At 46.8% G+C, this 15,987-nt stretch overlaps 1 protein-coding gene across 4 annotated transcripts; it reads left to right on the plus strand.

Annotated features, from left to right (window-relative positions):
* The first annotated feature begins 8,559 nt into the window (after positions 1 to 8,559).
* On the plus strand, positions 8,560 to 15,344 carry LOC140197866 (programmed cell death 1 ligand 1-like). Of its 4 annotated transcripts, none has more exons than XM_072258407.1 (4): positions 8,560 to 8,772; positions 11,220 to 11,307; positions 12,070 to 12,414; positions 14,654 to 15,344. In XM_072258407.1, exons 2-4 carry the CDS (start codon positions 11,244 to 11,246, stop codon positions 14,731 to 14,733), a joined length of 489 nt encoding a protein of 162 aa, XP_072114508.1. In that variant the 5' UTR covers positions 8,560 to 8,772; positions 11,220 to 11,243; the 3' UTR covers positions 14,734 to 15,344. The 4 variants fall into 4 exon arrangements, with proteins under 4 accessions (XP_072114508.1, XP_072114507.1, XP_072114505.1 ...); XM_072258406.1 differs by lacking the exon at positions 8,560 to 8,772 and adding an exon at positions 10,250 to 10,557; XM_072258404.1 differs by lacking the exon at positions 8,560 to 8,772 and adding an exon at positions 10,253 to 10,553.
* The last annotated feature ends 643 nt before the right edge of the window (positions 15,345 to 15,987 follow it).

The following is a 15,987-nucleotide window of genomic DNA, read 5'->3' on the forward strand; positions in this document are numbered from 1 at the left end:
TCTTGAAACCTATTGATTACAGAATGTCTCTCTGGTGCCTCCTGCTCTCTCCCCTCTCCCCTCCCCTTTATCCAACTGTGATTCCTCTCTCCCTGCCCCCTTCTCACTCTCAGTCCATAATAGAAAACCCATAACAGAATCTGATTGATCATCACTCACATATGTCATGAAATTTGGATATTTTTGTGGCATATAATTACTACAGTACTGTACAAAAATCTTAGGTACCCTAGCTACACATTTTGCACAGTACTGTAACTCTCCATTTTTCTATCATCCATGTGCCTATCTAATGGTCTCTTAAGTGCAGATATACCACCTCTCCCGGAAGTTCCAGGAGTCTCCCGCATATTGATAGCAGCTCCCTGACACTCGCAAGTTATATACAATACCCCGGAAATCGATTTTTTGAGAGCGAGCGAGCAAGAGGGAGAGAGAGAGAGTGAGAGAGAGAGCAAGAGAGTGAGACAGAGAGAGAGAGAAAGACAGACAGAGAGAGTGAGTGACAGACGTAGCGAAAGAGTGACAGAGAGACCATCCTGATTGGTCTCTCTTTGTGCTAAGTAGATCTATCAGTTTTCTCTGTGGGCTGGCTTTACAGTCGACCTCTCTCTCTCCATCTATTTCCTTGTCCATCACTTCAGTTTAGTGTCCTGCAGCGCCATGACAGAGTGTTTAAAAATAGAAAATATGAAATGCACTTCACCCCAGACTACACTAAAGTGTACCCCTGCCTAACAGGGGTCAAAGATAATGTTGCCAAATTCTAATTGTGATGTAGAAAGAGCATTCCGCATGGTGCATCACATTAAGACAGAATTCAAAGGTCAAGTGTCTCACAAAGCACTTGTCAATCTGATGTCTTGCAAAATTAACAAATTCATTGACACAGACTGCTCTGAGGTTGAAACTTCCGGCAAAATGCTCAAATCTGCCAAGCAAACCACATCACAGTACAAGGAAGGTTTGCAAAAGAAATAGAAAAGCTATTTGCATTAGCATTTAGCTATTAGCATTGAGACTGCCAACAAAATACTCAACAAGGAATATACATATATATATGTGTGTGTGTGTGTGTGTGTGTGTGTGTGTGTGTGTGTGTGTGTGTGTGTGTGTGTGTGTAAGTAGTTTCTATGTGATCAAATAAATTGTTGCACTCTTTCATAATCAAATGTTCTGTATACATACTTGGAGGTCGACCGGGGGAGGGGGGGAGTGGATATGGGGTTGCGGGGGGTGGGGGTGGTGGTGCTACCTCCCTGAAATGAGTTTTTGCACGATGGGATGTCTGTAAATGTCTGTAGTGTTTCTGCCTCTACCACCACCCCCAGCTGGCCATTCTACGCACCCACCATTCTGTGCAAAAACCTTACCTCTAGCAACCCTCCCCAACTATACTTTCCTCCAATCACCTTAAAATTATGTCCCCCATATTAGTTCCTCCCATTTTAGCCACCTCTTCGAGAATATCTCCCACTCATGACTGTGTGACCGGATCCCACTATAACTCCCTCTGCAGCATGAGTTCCTAACCTGGGGTCCACGGCATAAAAAAGTTTGGGAACCCCTGATCTACAGGTTTGAAGATGATACCACTGTCATCAGTTAACAATGAGAAAGGAGGTAGGGCGCTAAAGGGGACTGTCTATGGAAAAGAGGGGAAAGTGGGAGAGAGGATGAGGGGTGAAGATGGGGGTCACAATGGGCCACAGATGGTGGGATCTTTGGCTGGTAAACCTGAAGGTGTTTGGGAGATACAAGAGACTGCAGATACTGGCATCTGGAGCATATAAACAAGATTCTGGAGAAACTCAGCGAGTCAGGCAGCCTCTGTGGGGGGAAACAGACAGTGACCCTTCAACTGGACTAAAAGACGGAAGAGAGATAATGAGTAGAAAGAAGCAAGGGCGAAGAAGTGGAGAAGAAGATGGCATAATTCTGCTCCTATGTTTTAAGGTCTTATAAATTTTGTGTTTTTTTCTCTTACTAGTTTTTTGATGCTATTCATTATGCACTGGGGCTACAGTTACAGTATCCAGTGATTTGCATGTATTTTTTGATTTGCAGATAATGGACCGAATGGCTTAATTCTACTGCCTATGTCTTATGGCCTAAAGTCAATATTTGCAATTACAGAACTTGTTTATTATCTGCAAAGTCTTATATCCTAAGCCCATGCCCTCTAGTGAAATTTCAAATTTCAAACTTCAGAGTACATTTATTTTCAATACATTATACAACCTTGAGATTTGTCGTCTCACAGGCATCCACAAAGCAAAGAACCCGAATAAAACCCGTTAAAAAAAGACCATCAAACACCCAACATACAGGGGAAAAAAAAACAAATCATGCAAACAATAAAAGTAAGCAAGTAGCTTTCAGAACTGAAGCTCACTGAAGTGAGTTCACAGTCACGAAGCCAGGCATCACTGCAGCCAATTCAGGAGCTCGTTATTTGCAGGCCACAGCCTCAGGTCAGCGCAGAGACGAGTAAACCTCACGGAGCAGCAATCTAAACCAGCCTGTCCCTCACCTCCAGCCCTGACACCCTGACGTTTGCAACCTGGCCCTGCGCTTAAATCGTCCAAACCTCAGGGTACAGTCCCTGCCACTTCACTACACTCTTGTGCCCAGGCCCACCATCCTGATTCGGTCATACCCAACCTTTCCATTTCGGCCTGGCACTTAAGTTGATCAAACCTTGGATCTTTCCTCGCACTCAGGCCTGGGCCCTGCCATCTCTACTCTTGCCTCGCCTCAGTTCTGCCACATTGAATTGCCTCCAAGTCCACTCCAGCAGTGGCCAACCATCGCTTCATTCTCAGCTCTCCTGACCTGATTCGGCCCACACTACACCGCAGCCGCCCTACACCCGCGAGACCTCAGTTCAACCGCAAAAATGCGAGGTTGCACAGGCAGTTCAGCAGCTCAGCTCTGAAAGGGAAGTTACAGGCGACTGATCGCAGGGAGTGTGTCCAAGAAAAAGTGTAGTTAAGTAGTTAATAATTGTGTTTGCTGCCACAAGTCATTGCAGCGCCTCACCAGTCATCTTAAACAGCTCCTCTTGGAGCTCCTCTTGTCTTCATCCCCATAATTATAACCTTTCAACCTTATCTATCCTCCTGATAATTTGGTAGCCTTCACAGACTCCTGGTAAAACAAACCCGATGACCGAATGACATAGGTAGGAAAGGGGATGAGGTCCTGAAAGGAGAATATAGGGAGCTAGGAAGGGAGTTGAGAAAAAGGACCGCAAAGGTACTAATCTCGGGATTACTGCCTGTGCCACGCGACAGTGAGAGTAGGAATGCGATGAGGTGGAGGATAAATGCGTGGCTGAGGAATTGGAGCAGGGGGCAGGGATTCAAGTTTTTGGATCATTGGGACCTCTTTTGGCGCAGGTGTGACCTGTACAAAAAGGACGGGTTGCACTTGAATCCTAGAGGGACCAATATCCTGGCAGGGAGATTAGCGGGGGCTACTGAGGTGACTTTAAACTAGAATGGTTGGGGGGTGGGAATCAAATTAAAGAGGCTAGGCGTGAGGAGGTTAGTTCACTACAGAGGGATGGGAACCAGTGCAGAGAGGCAGAGGGGTGTAAAGTGAGGGTAGAAACAAAAAGTACTATGGAGAAAAGTAAAAGTGGCAGGCCGACAAATCCAGGGCAAGCATTAAAAAGGGCCACTTTTCAGCATAATTGTATAAGGGCTAAGAGAGTTGTAAAAGAGCGCCTGAAGGCTTTGTGTGTCAATGCAAGGAGCATTCGTAATAAGGTGGATGAATTGAAAGTGCAGATTGTTATTAATGATTATGATATAGTTGGGATCACAGAGACATGGCTCCAGGGTGACCAGGGATGGGAGCTCAACGTTCAGGGATATTCAATATTCAGGAGGGATAGACATGAAGGAAGGGGAGGTGGGGTGGCGTTGCTGGTTAAAGAAGAGATTAACACAATAGAAAGGAAGGACATAAACCGGGAAGATGTGGAATCGATATGGGTAGAGCTGCGTAACACTAAGGGGCAGAAGACGCTGGTGGGAGTTGTGTACAGGCCACCTAACAGTAGTAGTGAGGTCGGAGATGGTATTAAACAGGAAATTAGAAATGTGTGCAATAAAGGAACAGCAGTTATAATGGGTGACTTCAATCTACATGTAGATTGGGTGAACCAAATTGGTAAAGGTGCTGAGGAAGAGGATTTCTTGGAATGTATGCGGGATGGTTTTTTGAACCAACATGTCGAGGAACCGACTAGAGAGCAGGCTATTCTGGACTGGGTTTTGAGCAATGAGGAAGGGTTAATTAGCAATCTTGTCGTGAGAGGCCCCTTAGGTAAGAGTGACCATAATATGGTGGAATTCTTCATTAAGATGGAGAGTGACATAGTTAATTCAGAAACAAAGGTTCTGAACTTAAAGAGGGGTAACTTTGAAGGTATGAGACGTGAATTAGCTAAGATAGACTGGCAAATGGCACTTAAAGGATTGACGGTGGATATCCAATGGCAAGCATTTAAAGGTTGCATGGATGAACTGCAACAAATGTTCATCCCAGTTTGGCAAAAGAATAAATCAAGGAAGATAGTGCACCCGTGGCTGACAAGAGAAATTAGGGATAGTATCAATTCCAAAGAAGAAGCATACAAATTAGCCAGAGAAAGTGGCTCACCTGAGGACTGGGAGAAATTCAGAGTTCAACAGAGGAGGACAAAGGGCTTAATTAGGAAGGGGAAAAAAGATTATGAGAGAAAACTGGCAGGGAACATAAAAACGGACTGTAAAAGCTTTTATAGATATGTAAAAAGGAAAGACTGGTAAAGACAAATGTAGGTCCCCTGCAGGCAGAAACAGGTGAATTGATTATGGGGAGCAAGGACATGGCAGACCAATTGAATAATTACTTTGGTTCTGTCTTCACTAAGGAGGACATAAATAATCTTCCAGAAATAGTAGGGGACAGAGGGTCCAGTGAGATGGAGGAACTGAGCGAAATACATGTTAGTAGGGAAGTGGTGTTGGGTAAATTGAAGGGATTGAAGGCAGATAAATCCCCAGGGCCAGATGTCTGCATCCCAGGGTGCTTAAGGAAGTAGCCCAAGAAATAGTGGATGCATTAGTGATAATTTTTCAAAACTCGTTAGATTCTGGACTAGTTCCTGAGGATTGGAGGGTGGCTAATGTAACTCCACTTTTTAAAAAAAGAGGGAGAGAGAAACCGGGGAATTATAAACCGGTTAGCCTAACGTCGGTGGTGGGGAAACTGCTGGAGTCAGTTATCAAGGATGTGATAACAGCACATTTGGAAAGCGGTGAAATGATCGGACAAAGTCAGCATGGATTTGTGAAAGGAAAATCATGTCTGACGAATCTCATAGAATTTTTTGAGGATGTAACTAGTAGAGTGGATAGGGGAGAACCAGTGGATGTGGTATATTTGGATTTTCAGAAGGCTTTTGACAAGGTCCCACACAGGAGATTAGTGTGCAAACTTAAAGCACACGGTATTGGGGGTAAGGTATTGGTGTGGGTGGAGAGTTGGTTAGCAGACAGGAAGCAAAGAGTGGGAATAAACGGGACCTTTTCAGAATGGCAGGCGGTGACTAGTGGGGTACCGCAAGGCTCAGTGCTGGGACCCCAGTTGTTTAATATATATATTAATGACTTGGATGGGGGAATTAAATGCAGCATCTCCAAGTTTGTGGATGACACGAAGCTGGGTGGCAGTGTTAGCTGTGAGGAGGATGCTAAGAGGATGCAGGGTGACTTGGATAGGTTGGGTGAGTGGGCAAATTCATGGCAGATGCAATTTAATGTGGATAAATGTGAAGTTATCCACTTTGGTGGCAAAAATAGGAAAACAGATTATTATCTGAATGATGGCCGATTAGGAAAAGGGGAGGTGCAACGTGACCTGGGTGTCATTATACACCAGTCATTGAAAGTGGGCATGCAGGTACAGCAGGCGGTGAAAAAGGCGAATGGTATGCTGGCATTTATAGCGAGAGGATTTGAGTACAGGAGCAGGGAGGTACTACTGCAGTTGTACAAGGCCTTGGTGAGACCACACCTGGAGTATTGTGTGCAGTTTTGGTCCCCTAATCTGAGGAAAGACATCCTTGCCATAGAGGGAGTACAAAGGAGGTTCACCAGATTGATTCCTGGGATGGCAGGACTTTCATATGAAGAAAGACTGGATGAACTGGGCTTGTACTCGTTGGAATTTAGAAGATTGAGGGGGGATCTGATTGAAACGTATAAGATCCTAAAGGGATTGGACAGGCTAGATGCAGGAAGATTGTTCCCAATGTTGGGGAAGTCCAGAACGAGGGGTCACAGTTTGAGGATAGAGGGGAAGCCTTTTAGGACCGAGATTAGGAAAAACTTCTTCACACAGAGAGTGGTGAATCTGTGGAATTCTCTGTCACAGGAAACAGTTGAGGCTAGTTCATTGGCTATATTTAAGAGGGAGTTAGATATGGCCCTTGTGGCTATGGGGGTCAGGGGGTATGGAGGGAAGGCTGGGGCGGTGTTCTGAGTTGGATGATCAGCCATGATCATAGTAAATGGCAGTGCAGGCTCGAAGGGCCGAATGGCCTACTCCTGCACCTATTTTCTATGTTTCTATGTTTCTATCCCAGATAATGTCCTAAAATTGACATAAAATCATGAGAGGCACTGATAGGGTAGGCAGTCAGAATTGGGGTCCTAATGCCAATTCTCGAGAAGGTGAATTTCGAAGGTCAAACGTTCAATGTAAGTTTATTATCAAAGTACATATATGTCTCTGTATACTACCCTGAAATTTATTTTCTTGCAGGCATTCACAATAACTATAAAGAAACACAGCAGAATCACTGAAAAACCACACACAACAAAGATGGACAGACAGTGTGCAAAAGGCACCAAACTGTAAATACAAACAGAGAGAAATGTTAATAAATAAACAAACAATAAATATTGGGAACATGAATTGAAGACCTTGAAAGCTGCTCCATTGGTTGTAGGAACATTTCAGTGATGGGGCAAGTGAAGTTGAGTGGAGTTATCCTCTGTGGGTAAACAGCCTGATGTTTGAGGGGAGATAACTGTTCCTGAGCCTGGTGGTGTGGAACCTGAGACTCCTGTACTTTCCTTGATGGCAGCAGCGAGAAGAGAGCAATTTAAGGGCGGCAGTGGGGAAGTATTTTTACATAGTGGTGTGTGCCTTTTACTGGCTGCATAGTGTGGCAGTGGGACCATATCCAATAGGGGGGTTTAAGAGGCTGTCAGACAGACACATAAATATAGAGAATGGAGGGATATGGACCATGTACAGGCTGAGGTTTAATTGGACATGCATTCAGCACAGACACCGAAAGGACCAAAGGGCTTCCTGCTCTATTGTGGTGACCCCCCTCTCCAATTTAATCATGCTTTTGTTTAATATATATAATTCTCCCACGAGTCTTGTCAGAGTCCATGATCTACAGTTGCGCTCAAAACGCGTTCTTCATGATCGGTGAGTTCTCGTTTTTCGGAACTCTTCAAGCAACGAGAGCTTCCATATCTTTAGGATCGGCTTGGAAGACGACCTTCGGGGTGTGGCCCTGAAGCCAACCCGATCCCGCGCCAACTGAAGCGTTGGGGGAGATGGAAACATCGCGACAGTGCTATGGCTGTCAGAGGTCTCTCTCTCTCCCCTTCCCTCTCTCTTTCTCTCGTGAGTGAGATTCTTCAGGCTCTCGAGTCGGGGGGAGAAATACGTGATGCTGCAGACTGTAACAACGAAACAGCGAGCTGTTGGCCACCTCTCTCACTGTGGCGGGAGCAATATGGCTCTTTCCCTCATCAGTGAGAGAGGGCCTGTTGAGATGTCGAAGTGTTGGGATGAACTGTAGTTTTTGATGGATTCTAGATCCTGGTCTCTGGGGGCCTTTGCGATTGCTTGCATGGTGGGTGTGGTGTTTGATGTTTTCTGCTGGAACAAGTGGGGGAGGGTGAAATGGTAAGGTCGATGCTTTGCTGCTGCTTGCGTGTGGGAAGGGGGGAGGGGCCTTTGGGATTCCAACATTTTTCTGTCATTCATTCTTCGTGGGTTTTTGTCTCTCTGTTTCGTAGATGTCTGCGGAGAGTAAGAATTTCAGATTTATACTGTATGCATTCTCTGACATTATATTACATCATACCATTCAATATGATTGGTGTATTATTTTGCGGTCTTCTTGGAGGACGGAGATGGGGTGAGAGGAGGGAAAAGAGAGTAAGTGTCATTTGGTTTCAATAGTCAACATTAATTGGAATCAGAACCAGAACGACCACCAAGAACCTGCCTAGGTGCAAAGTGAAACCAGAAGAGAGTGAAACTAAAATCAGTAATGACATTGAGTTTTTATAGTGCCACATGAAATGATTGTGCAAGTTATGGCTCGTGTTCTGACGTCACTCTGACACGGTTGGCTGAGTGACCAGCTTCTCTTTTGTATTCTCATAACTGTTCCACATTACGGTAAACTTAATCTGATCCAAGGACCGAGAAATTCTTCCTCTAAAGTTCATTCCTTCATTATGTGTTGTTGGCGACCACGGTTTTGCTATGACTGTGATTGTTCATGACACTTTTTTTCTGCAGAAGTGGTTTCCCGTTGCCTTCTTCTGGGCAGTGTCTTTTCAAGATGGGTGACCCCAGCCATTATCAATACTCTTCAGAGATGGTCTGACTGGCATCAGTAGTCACATAACCAGGACTTGTGATCTGCACCGGCTACTCATACCACCCTGACATGTGGCACACGTGAGTGTGTGTGTGTGTATGTGTGTATACTCTGTGTGTGTGTTTATATACACTGTGTATGTTTGTATATTGTGCGTGTTTGTGTTTCTATACTGTGTGTGTTTGTGTATGTTTGTATACTGTGTGTATATATTTGTATACTATGTGTGTGTGTTTGTGTATTGTTATGTACCCCGTAACTGGGTTGCCAAACCAGCAGAAATGGATCACTCAGTTGGAGTCTGGATTACTAGATCTAAGAAAGTTTTATTAAAGAAACAAGCAACACAGTAATCGAAAGGATAATAAATGCAACAGTTCAGCAATGATAAACACACATGTGCACAGAATTAAGATAACAGGATCAATCAAGCTCTATCATTGTCTAGGGGTAAATGACCAATTTCAAAGTGACACAAAGTCCAGTTCAATTTAGTTCAGTTCGCAGTAATCGTTGCCATGGCGATGGACAATGTGGGGGGAAGGAGAGAGAGAACAAGAACGAATGATCATTCAAAACGGTTTCCACACACAATCCTGCGATATTGCTCACAAGCAGCTTTCGGGCGGGTCCTTTGTGATGTCATCTGAGGTCACCGACTGTGACCCCTCCTCCAGATGCGGTCGATCCTCTGCAGCCAAGCAAGGGTGGACACACACCGGGTTCCCGCTGATCGTACCTTTCCACCCTGTGCGTCTATGGCTTGGCTCCGCAATCAGCCTTCCAAACGACTCCCGCCGACTTGCGGGGGGGCACCGCTTCCAGGGTCTAGTTACCTCGTGGTGTCGTGTGTGTTTTGCCTTAGCGAACCTGTCTCTTTTTATCCCCCTGCTGGGGTATCGCCTGTCCATCACTTCAAGCAGTTCAGGGTTCAAAGGGGGAGCCGCTCTAGACAGCTCTCTCTCCCGTCCCAGCATTACACATCTCCAAATGCTGCTCATTGTCTTCCTTATCTCTCTCTCTCCCGAAGACAGGTGGCAGACCAACTGCTGATCACACAGGACAGCTAACATCTATGTGTATTCTTGTCACAGTATGTATACTGTGTGTGTTTGCATATGTTTGTGTACTCTGGGTGCTTGTATGTGTTTCTGTACTGTATGTGTGTGTATGCTTGTATTGTGTGTGTGTGTGTGTGTGTGTGTATGCTTGTGTGTGTTTGTGTGTGTGTATGCTTGTGTGTGTGTGTATGCTTGTATTGTGTGTGTGTGTGTGTGTGTGTTTTCAGTGACCGGGTTGTGTTTCCCCGGGGGCTCCTCTTCCCTCCCACATTCCAAGCACGAACGGAAAATCGGTGGAGTAATCAGACGCTGTAAATAACCTCCAGAGTAGATCACGGGGAGGGAGCATGTGTTTGCGAAGGGAGTTGGACATCTAGAATGCCAAATACCTCGACCTTTAGTCTAGAAAGTCTCAAGTTACAATAATCGCGATTTCCCCAAGAAAATACAACAGGAAGTTGGCTAAGGCGATCTAACAGATGCGGTATTTCTGTATGTTTGGAGATGATCCACATGTAAAGTGAGGTTGGGATTCCCCTCCCATGCCCACCAAAATATCCTGTCAATAACCGGCGGCTACTTACGTCTAGTCACATGGGCGATGTGGCATTACGTTAAGACAGCTCATAAATAGCTGCCAGCATTCCAAGTCACTGAGTCTGATTCTGGTCGGGTGTGTTGTTGAAGTTTTCCCGAAGTTCCGATCCTCAGTCGGCTATTCTCTCGCACAGTTTTCGCCAGGTCGGTTGTCTTTGTGGATTTACGCTGCTTAGCAAGTACTGCCAAACTCCGGTCCTCTGGTTGGTAAATTGACGAATAGTTTTTATTATTGTGAAAAATTAGCTTACGCACTGTTCATGTAGACCGATTCGTGACATCGGTGGGAAAACAATAACAGAATGCAGGATAAAGTGCTACAATGCAGACGGGCAATAAGGTGCAAGGTCGAGTTAATCTTACGGTACTAGGGTTTACTGTTAGGGTTTGGCGTAGAAGCGGTGCTTGAGACTGGAGGTACGTGCTTTCGGGCTTTTGTATCTTCTGCCCGATGAGCGGGGTGGAGGGGGGTGGGGAGAGAAGACAGAATGTCGGGTTGGGTGGGGTCTTTGGTCATCCCAGCTGTTTTCCCGCGGCAGCGAGAAGAGTGGAGAGTCAGTGGAGAGGAGGCCGATTTCCGTGACGTATTGAGCTGCGTCCACGACTCTGCGGATTTTCACGGTCTTCAAGCTGAGATGTTTCCCTGTGTGCATTGATAAAAAAAACGAGTGGCCACATGAACGTAGAGGCGCGGGCGCGCTTTCTTGGCAATTTCTACGTTTCTACATTTGGCATTTGCAGAGTCTGGCTTCATTTCTTTTTGGTCCGTGTTCCATCGTACATTGTTTCATAGAGGGGGTGGAAATTCGGGGGGAGGGCGGGTTCTTGGCACGGTTGGTGGGTTAACACGGTCCCTTCTGCGTCTTCAGACAGAATCGGCAGTCGTCGCAAGGATGGTTTCTCGGGGCGTAATCGCTGCTCTGAGCCTTCTCCTGATCTCTGGCTGTTCATACTGTGGTAAGCCATATGTGTTGTATGCCAATGCGGGTAGTAGGGGGTGGGGGTGGGGGCGGCGGCGCAGAGAGAGGTAGCAATCAGAATCAGAGAGAAGTCAGGAGCCGCTTATCAGGATGCTGACTGAATTAGAGGTGTGTGTGTGTGTGTGTGTGTGTAAGACGGTGCAAAATTATTGGACATGTACAATTTTGCCTAATGTAAGGATGCCTAAGAGATGGGGAGAGAGACTGAGGCAGATTCAAAAGGACAATGAGAAGAGAAATAGAGGGAGATGTGGGGAGAGCGGGGAAAGAGCGAGATGGGGAGAGAGCGCGCGCGAGAGAAATGGAAAGATAGAGAGAGAAAGCGCAGGGGAGAATTGGAAAGCCCGGAGAGCGAGGGAGGAGGGGGCAATCGAGAAAAAGCAAGGGAGATGGAAATACGGGGAGAAAGGGAGGGAGACAGAAGGGAGAAAGAGAGGGAGACAAAGGCAGAGGAAAGAGGGAGGGAAAGAGAACATGAAATTACGACGGAGAAAGAAGAAGTGAGAAGGAACAATGGAAACGTAGAAAATGGAAGCAGGGAGGCCGTTCGGCCCTTCTAGCCTGTGCCAGAATTCAGTTGAGGTTGGGTGGAGGCGGGCAGCTGAAACATCCAACCAGAGGTTTGTGGGGCTCCACTTCGGGATGGCCGTACTGCGCTTCTGGAGAAGCTTGTTAGGGGGATTAGTCATGTAGAGGATGGTGACTTGTACTCACTGGGTTAACAAATCCTGTTTCACAGAAGGTATCTACTGCAAGTTCATCTCAGATCAGCTGTCGGTCAAGTCTAGTGCAGACGTCGTCTTGCCCTGTGCCTTTAACTCCTCTGGGCATTCGGCCATCACCCTGGTCTGGCAGATCGGGACAAACAGGTCAGTGCTGAGGGCCAGTGAGACGAAAGAAGCGAAGATCCTGGACGAGTCATTCCGCGGACGCGCTAGCGTGCCCCGGGAGTGGTACCAGAGCGGCAATGCCAGTCTACAGATCTCACGGCTACAGGCCACGGACGCTGGAACCTACAACTGCATCATCAGAGGGGAGGGTCTTGCGGAGTACTGCACCAAACTGAAGATGGAGGTGATCTCAGGTAAGGGGCTGGCCGACTTTGCCCATCCTCTCTTGACCACATTTGCCTCTCCAATCCCCCAGGTGCTCTGGTTCCCTCCACATCCCAACGACATGCAGGGTGGGTGGGTTAATTGCCGCCTAGTGTGTGGACGAGGGGCAGAATCGAGGGGGGGGGATAGAAATGTTGGGGAGAATGGATTACATGCAATAAAGTTATGTGCTGGTATTAGTTTGAGGGCGGCACGGTAGCTTAGTGCATGGTGGTGCTGGTTGTCCATCGTGTTCGACGATGACAGCAAACCTGTGCTGGGGAGTTTTTTAAAGGGGAAAGGCGGTTGCATTGGGGCAGTTCCACTCTCCCGATCTCAGAACTCCAACCAAGAGAAGGTCTTCCTTGGTTACAGAGGATGACTGTGACGCCTCCCGTGCCTCGTCATGGTCATCCACTCTCCGCAGTGCGTTGCAGTACCGCCTCCCTGGCCGCTGGATCTCACTGTGCCTCTCACCCGCCCAGTCTGCCGGGGCTGACTTCACATGCTGGGGCAGGCATGTCCCTACCTCATCGGGGTATAAGGACGCCGGCTACCCTCACCTGCTTGCCGAAGCAGTGTCATTGCGGTTAGCGTAACGCTATTATAGCGCACGCTGTAAGATCGCCGGACAATTGAGAAAGGTCAGAAGGTTTCTGCTGTGGAATAAATACACAGTGATGACCCAGTTTGATTTTGTCGTCGCCGATTAAGTAGACCGAATACTCGCACTTGTCCGAGTCCCTGCGCGACCTCCCATGTCCGTTCGTCCCTCCCCACTGATCTCCCTCCCTCTTGAAAGCGGGACAAGTGCTACACCTGCCACTATATCGCCTCCCTCACTACCACTGAGGGCCCCAGACCGTCATTCCAGGTGATGTGACACTTCCACTGTGAGTCTGATGGGGTTGTCTACTGTGTCCAGTGCTCCCGGTGTGGCATTTAGTATCTGAGGGAGGCCCGACGTAGATTGGGAGACCGCTTCGCCAAGCACCTATGTTCCGTCCGCCAGAGAGAGAAAAAAAAGCGGGATCTCCCAGTGGCCACCCATTTAAATTATAATTCCTAATCCCATTCCGACATGTCATTCCATGGCCTCCTCTACCACCGCGATGAGGCTCTATTTGGAGGAGCAACACCCTATATGGCATGAACATCGATTTCTCGAACTTCCAATAATGCTCCCCCTCCTTCACCATTCCCCATTCCTATTTCTCTCTCTCTCACCTCACCTCCTTAACTGCTCAGCACCTCCCTCTGGAGCTCCCCCTCCTTCCCTTTCTCCCATGGCCTTCGGTCCTCTCCTATCAGATTTCCCCTTCTCCAGCCCTGTATCTCTTTCACCAGTCAACTTCCCAGCTCTTTCCTTCACCCCCTCCCCCTCTCCAGGGGACCCAGGGGAAGTTGATAGGCAGGTGAGAAGAGATAAGAGGCAAAAGTAGAGGATAGAAGAAGGGGGGAGGGGTTGAAATTTTTTTAACCAGAAGGAAAAATCAATAATCATGCCATCAGGTTGGAGGCTACACAGACAGAATATAAGGTGTTGCTCCTCCGCCCTGAGTGTGGCCTCATCGTGGCACAAGTATATATATGTCACCATATACAATGCTGAGTTTCATTTGCTTGTGGGCATACTCAATAAATCCATAATAGAATAATAACCATAATAGAATTAATGAAATATCATACCAACTTGGGTGTTATAAGCAGTATATCTCAAGGAAATGAAATGTAGAGTCCTTGAAAGTGAGTCCATTGGTTGTAGGAATATTTAAATGATGGGGCAAGTGAAGTTGAGTGAAGTTATCTGCTTTGGTTCAAGAGCCTAATGGTTGAGGGGTAATAACTTCCTAAACAAAGTGGTGTGGGTCTCGAGGCTCTTGTACCTTCTTCCTGATCACAGCAGCAGGAAGAGAGCATTTCCTGGGTGGTGGGGATCTCTGATGATGGATGCTGCTTTCCCGCAACAACATTTGGTGTAGATGTGCTCAATAGTGGGAAGGGCTTTACCCACAATGGAATAGCCCGTATCATAAACTACTTTGTAGGATTTTCCAATCAAGAATATTGGTGTTTCCATACCAGGTTGTGATGCAGCCAGTCTATCTAAGACCACAAAACCGTAGTAGAGACAATATGCTCTCCACTACACAACTACAGAGGTTTGTCAAAGCTTAATCTCTTTTGTTCCTAATTCACTCTGCTTCTGTTCTGTTTCTCTGTCAACAGCTGGGCATTCCCAATCCTATGGACTTTCCTCTGTCTGGATGTCAGTGCTACTCCTGGCATGGAGCAGGTTTTCATTTTGAAATGCGGCCCCTAGGGAACTGGGAGAGGTTGCCATCGTGGACTGAATGGAGGCATTTTGCAAGGCAGTCACCCCATCTGCATCTGGTTTCAGGAGACTGCAGAACTTCTACACTGTCCAGACACATCCTAGGTTCCAAGTGGAAGTCTCGCTGCACAGAACTCCTCCCTCCACTTTATCTCTGGATGACTCTGGATGGAGAGTTTTGCACAGAGCAGTGGCGTCTAACTGGTTTTTAATTCCACTCACAGACTCTTGTATTTATATGGGAGCAGTGCCGGCTTAAGCATCAGAAGGGGCTGCTTTTCAAGTTCGAGCTGCACTTGGACGCCACTCTCTTTAACCACTCAGTGCGGATAAGGGAGAGGAGAATCAGTCAGAAGAACCCCCTTGTGGGTCTGCCACTGGGCCTGGCCAGGATGGATATTCCCGAGTCCAAGCCGGGGTCTATTGAGGACTCTGTCTGAGCCAACTACCTGCCCCTCTTCCTAGTTGCTGTGTCTGTTTGGATCCAGTAGGCACCTCAGTAGCTGGGGTGCACACTGGACAATGGGACTTGTATTTTATCCTAATCATATAACTAATAAATAAATAAAGTTATTTATATCTAAACCAAGGCTCCTAGGATATTCAATGTATTCAGTGTACATTCACACACGCACACCTCCACAAAGTTTTGGCCCGCCGATTGTACTCTTTTCCTAGATGCTGCCTGGCCTGCTGAGTTCCTCCAGCATTTTGTGCGTGTTGCCACAATTTAACTCTTCAGTCCTACACAGTCCATAACCATCCAGTTTTCTTACATCCATATGCCTATCCGAGGGTCTGTTAAATGTTCCAAATGTACCCGCCTCTGCCACTTACCACTGGCAGCGTATTCCAGGCACCCACCGCCCTCTGTGTGTTAAACAAAACATCCCCTAAACTTTCTCCCCCTCACCTTAAACTCATGTCCTCAAGCACTAGATATTTCTACTCTGGGAGAAAGATTCTGACTGTCTACTTCATGTCTGGCCCTCTAGCTTACCACAATGGAGGAAGTTAAGGTGGGGGGTTATATGGGAGGCAGGGTTTAAGGGTCGGCACAACATTGTGGGCTGAAGGGCCTGTACTGTGCTGTACTGTTCTATGTTCTATGTAATATGTTCTATGTTCTATGAATTATTTGGTCTAATGACCACAATGACTGTGCCAAATACAATGCTGGGTTAAACTAAATCTCTTCTGCCTCCATATCTCTCAATTCCCTGCTATT

This window comes from Mobula birostris, chromosome 5 (genome assembly GCF_030028105.1).
Source record: "Mobula birostris isolate sMobBir1 chromosome 5, sMobBir1.hap1, whole genome shotgun sequence".
Classification (NCBI taxonomy): Eukaryota; Metazoa; Chordata; class Chondrichthyes; order Myliobatiformes; family Myliobatidae; genus Mobula; species Mobula birostris.

Coding starts and splice junctions, on each gene's coding strand:
- LOC140197866 (XM_072258407.1), top strand. CDS start 11,244: ATGGTTTCTCGGGGCGTAATCGCTGCTCTGAGCCTTCTCCTGATCTCT. Junction 11,308..12,069: donor CTCTGGCTGTTCATACTGTG/GTAAGCCATATG, acceptor CCTGTTTCACAG/AAGGTATCTACTGCAAGTTC. Junction 12,415..14,653: donor GAAGATGGAGGTGATCTCAG/GTAAGGGGCTGG, acceptor CTCTGTCAACAG/CTGGGCATTCCCAATCCTAT.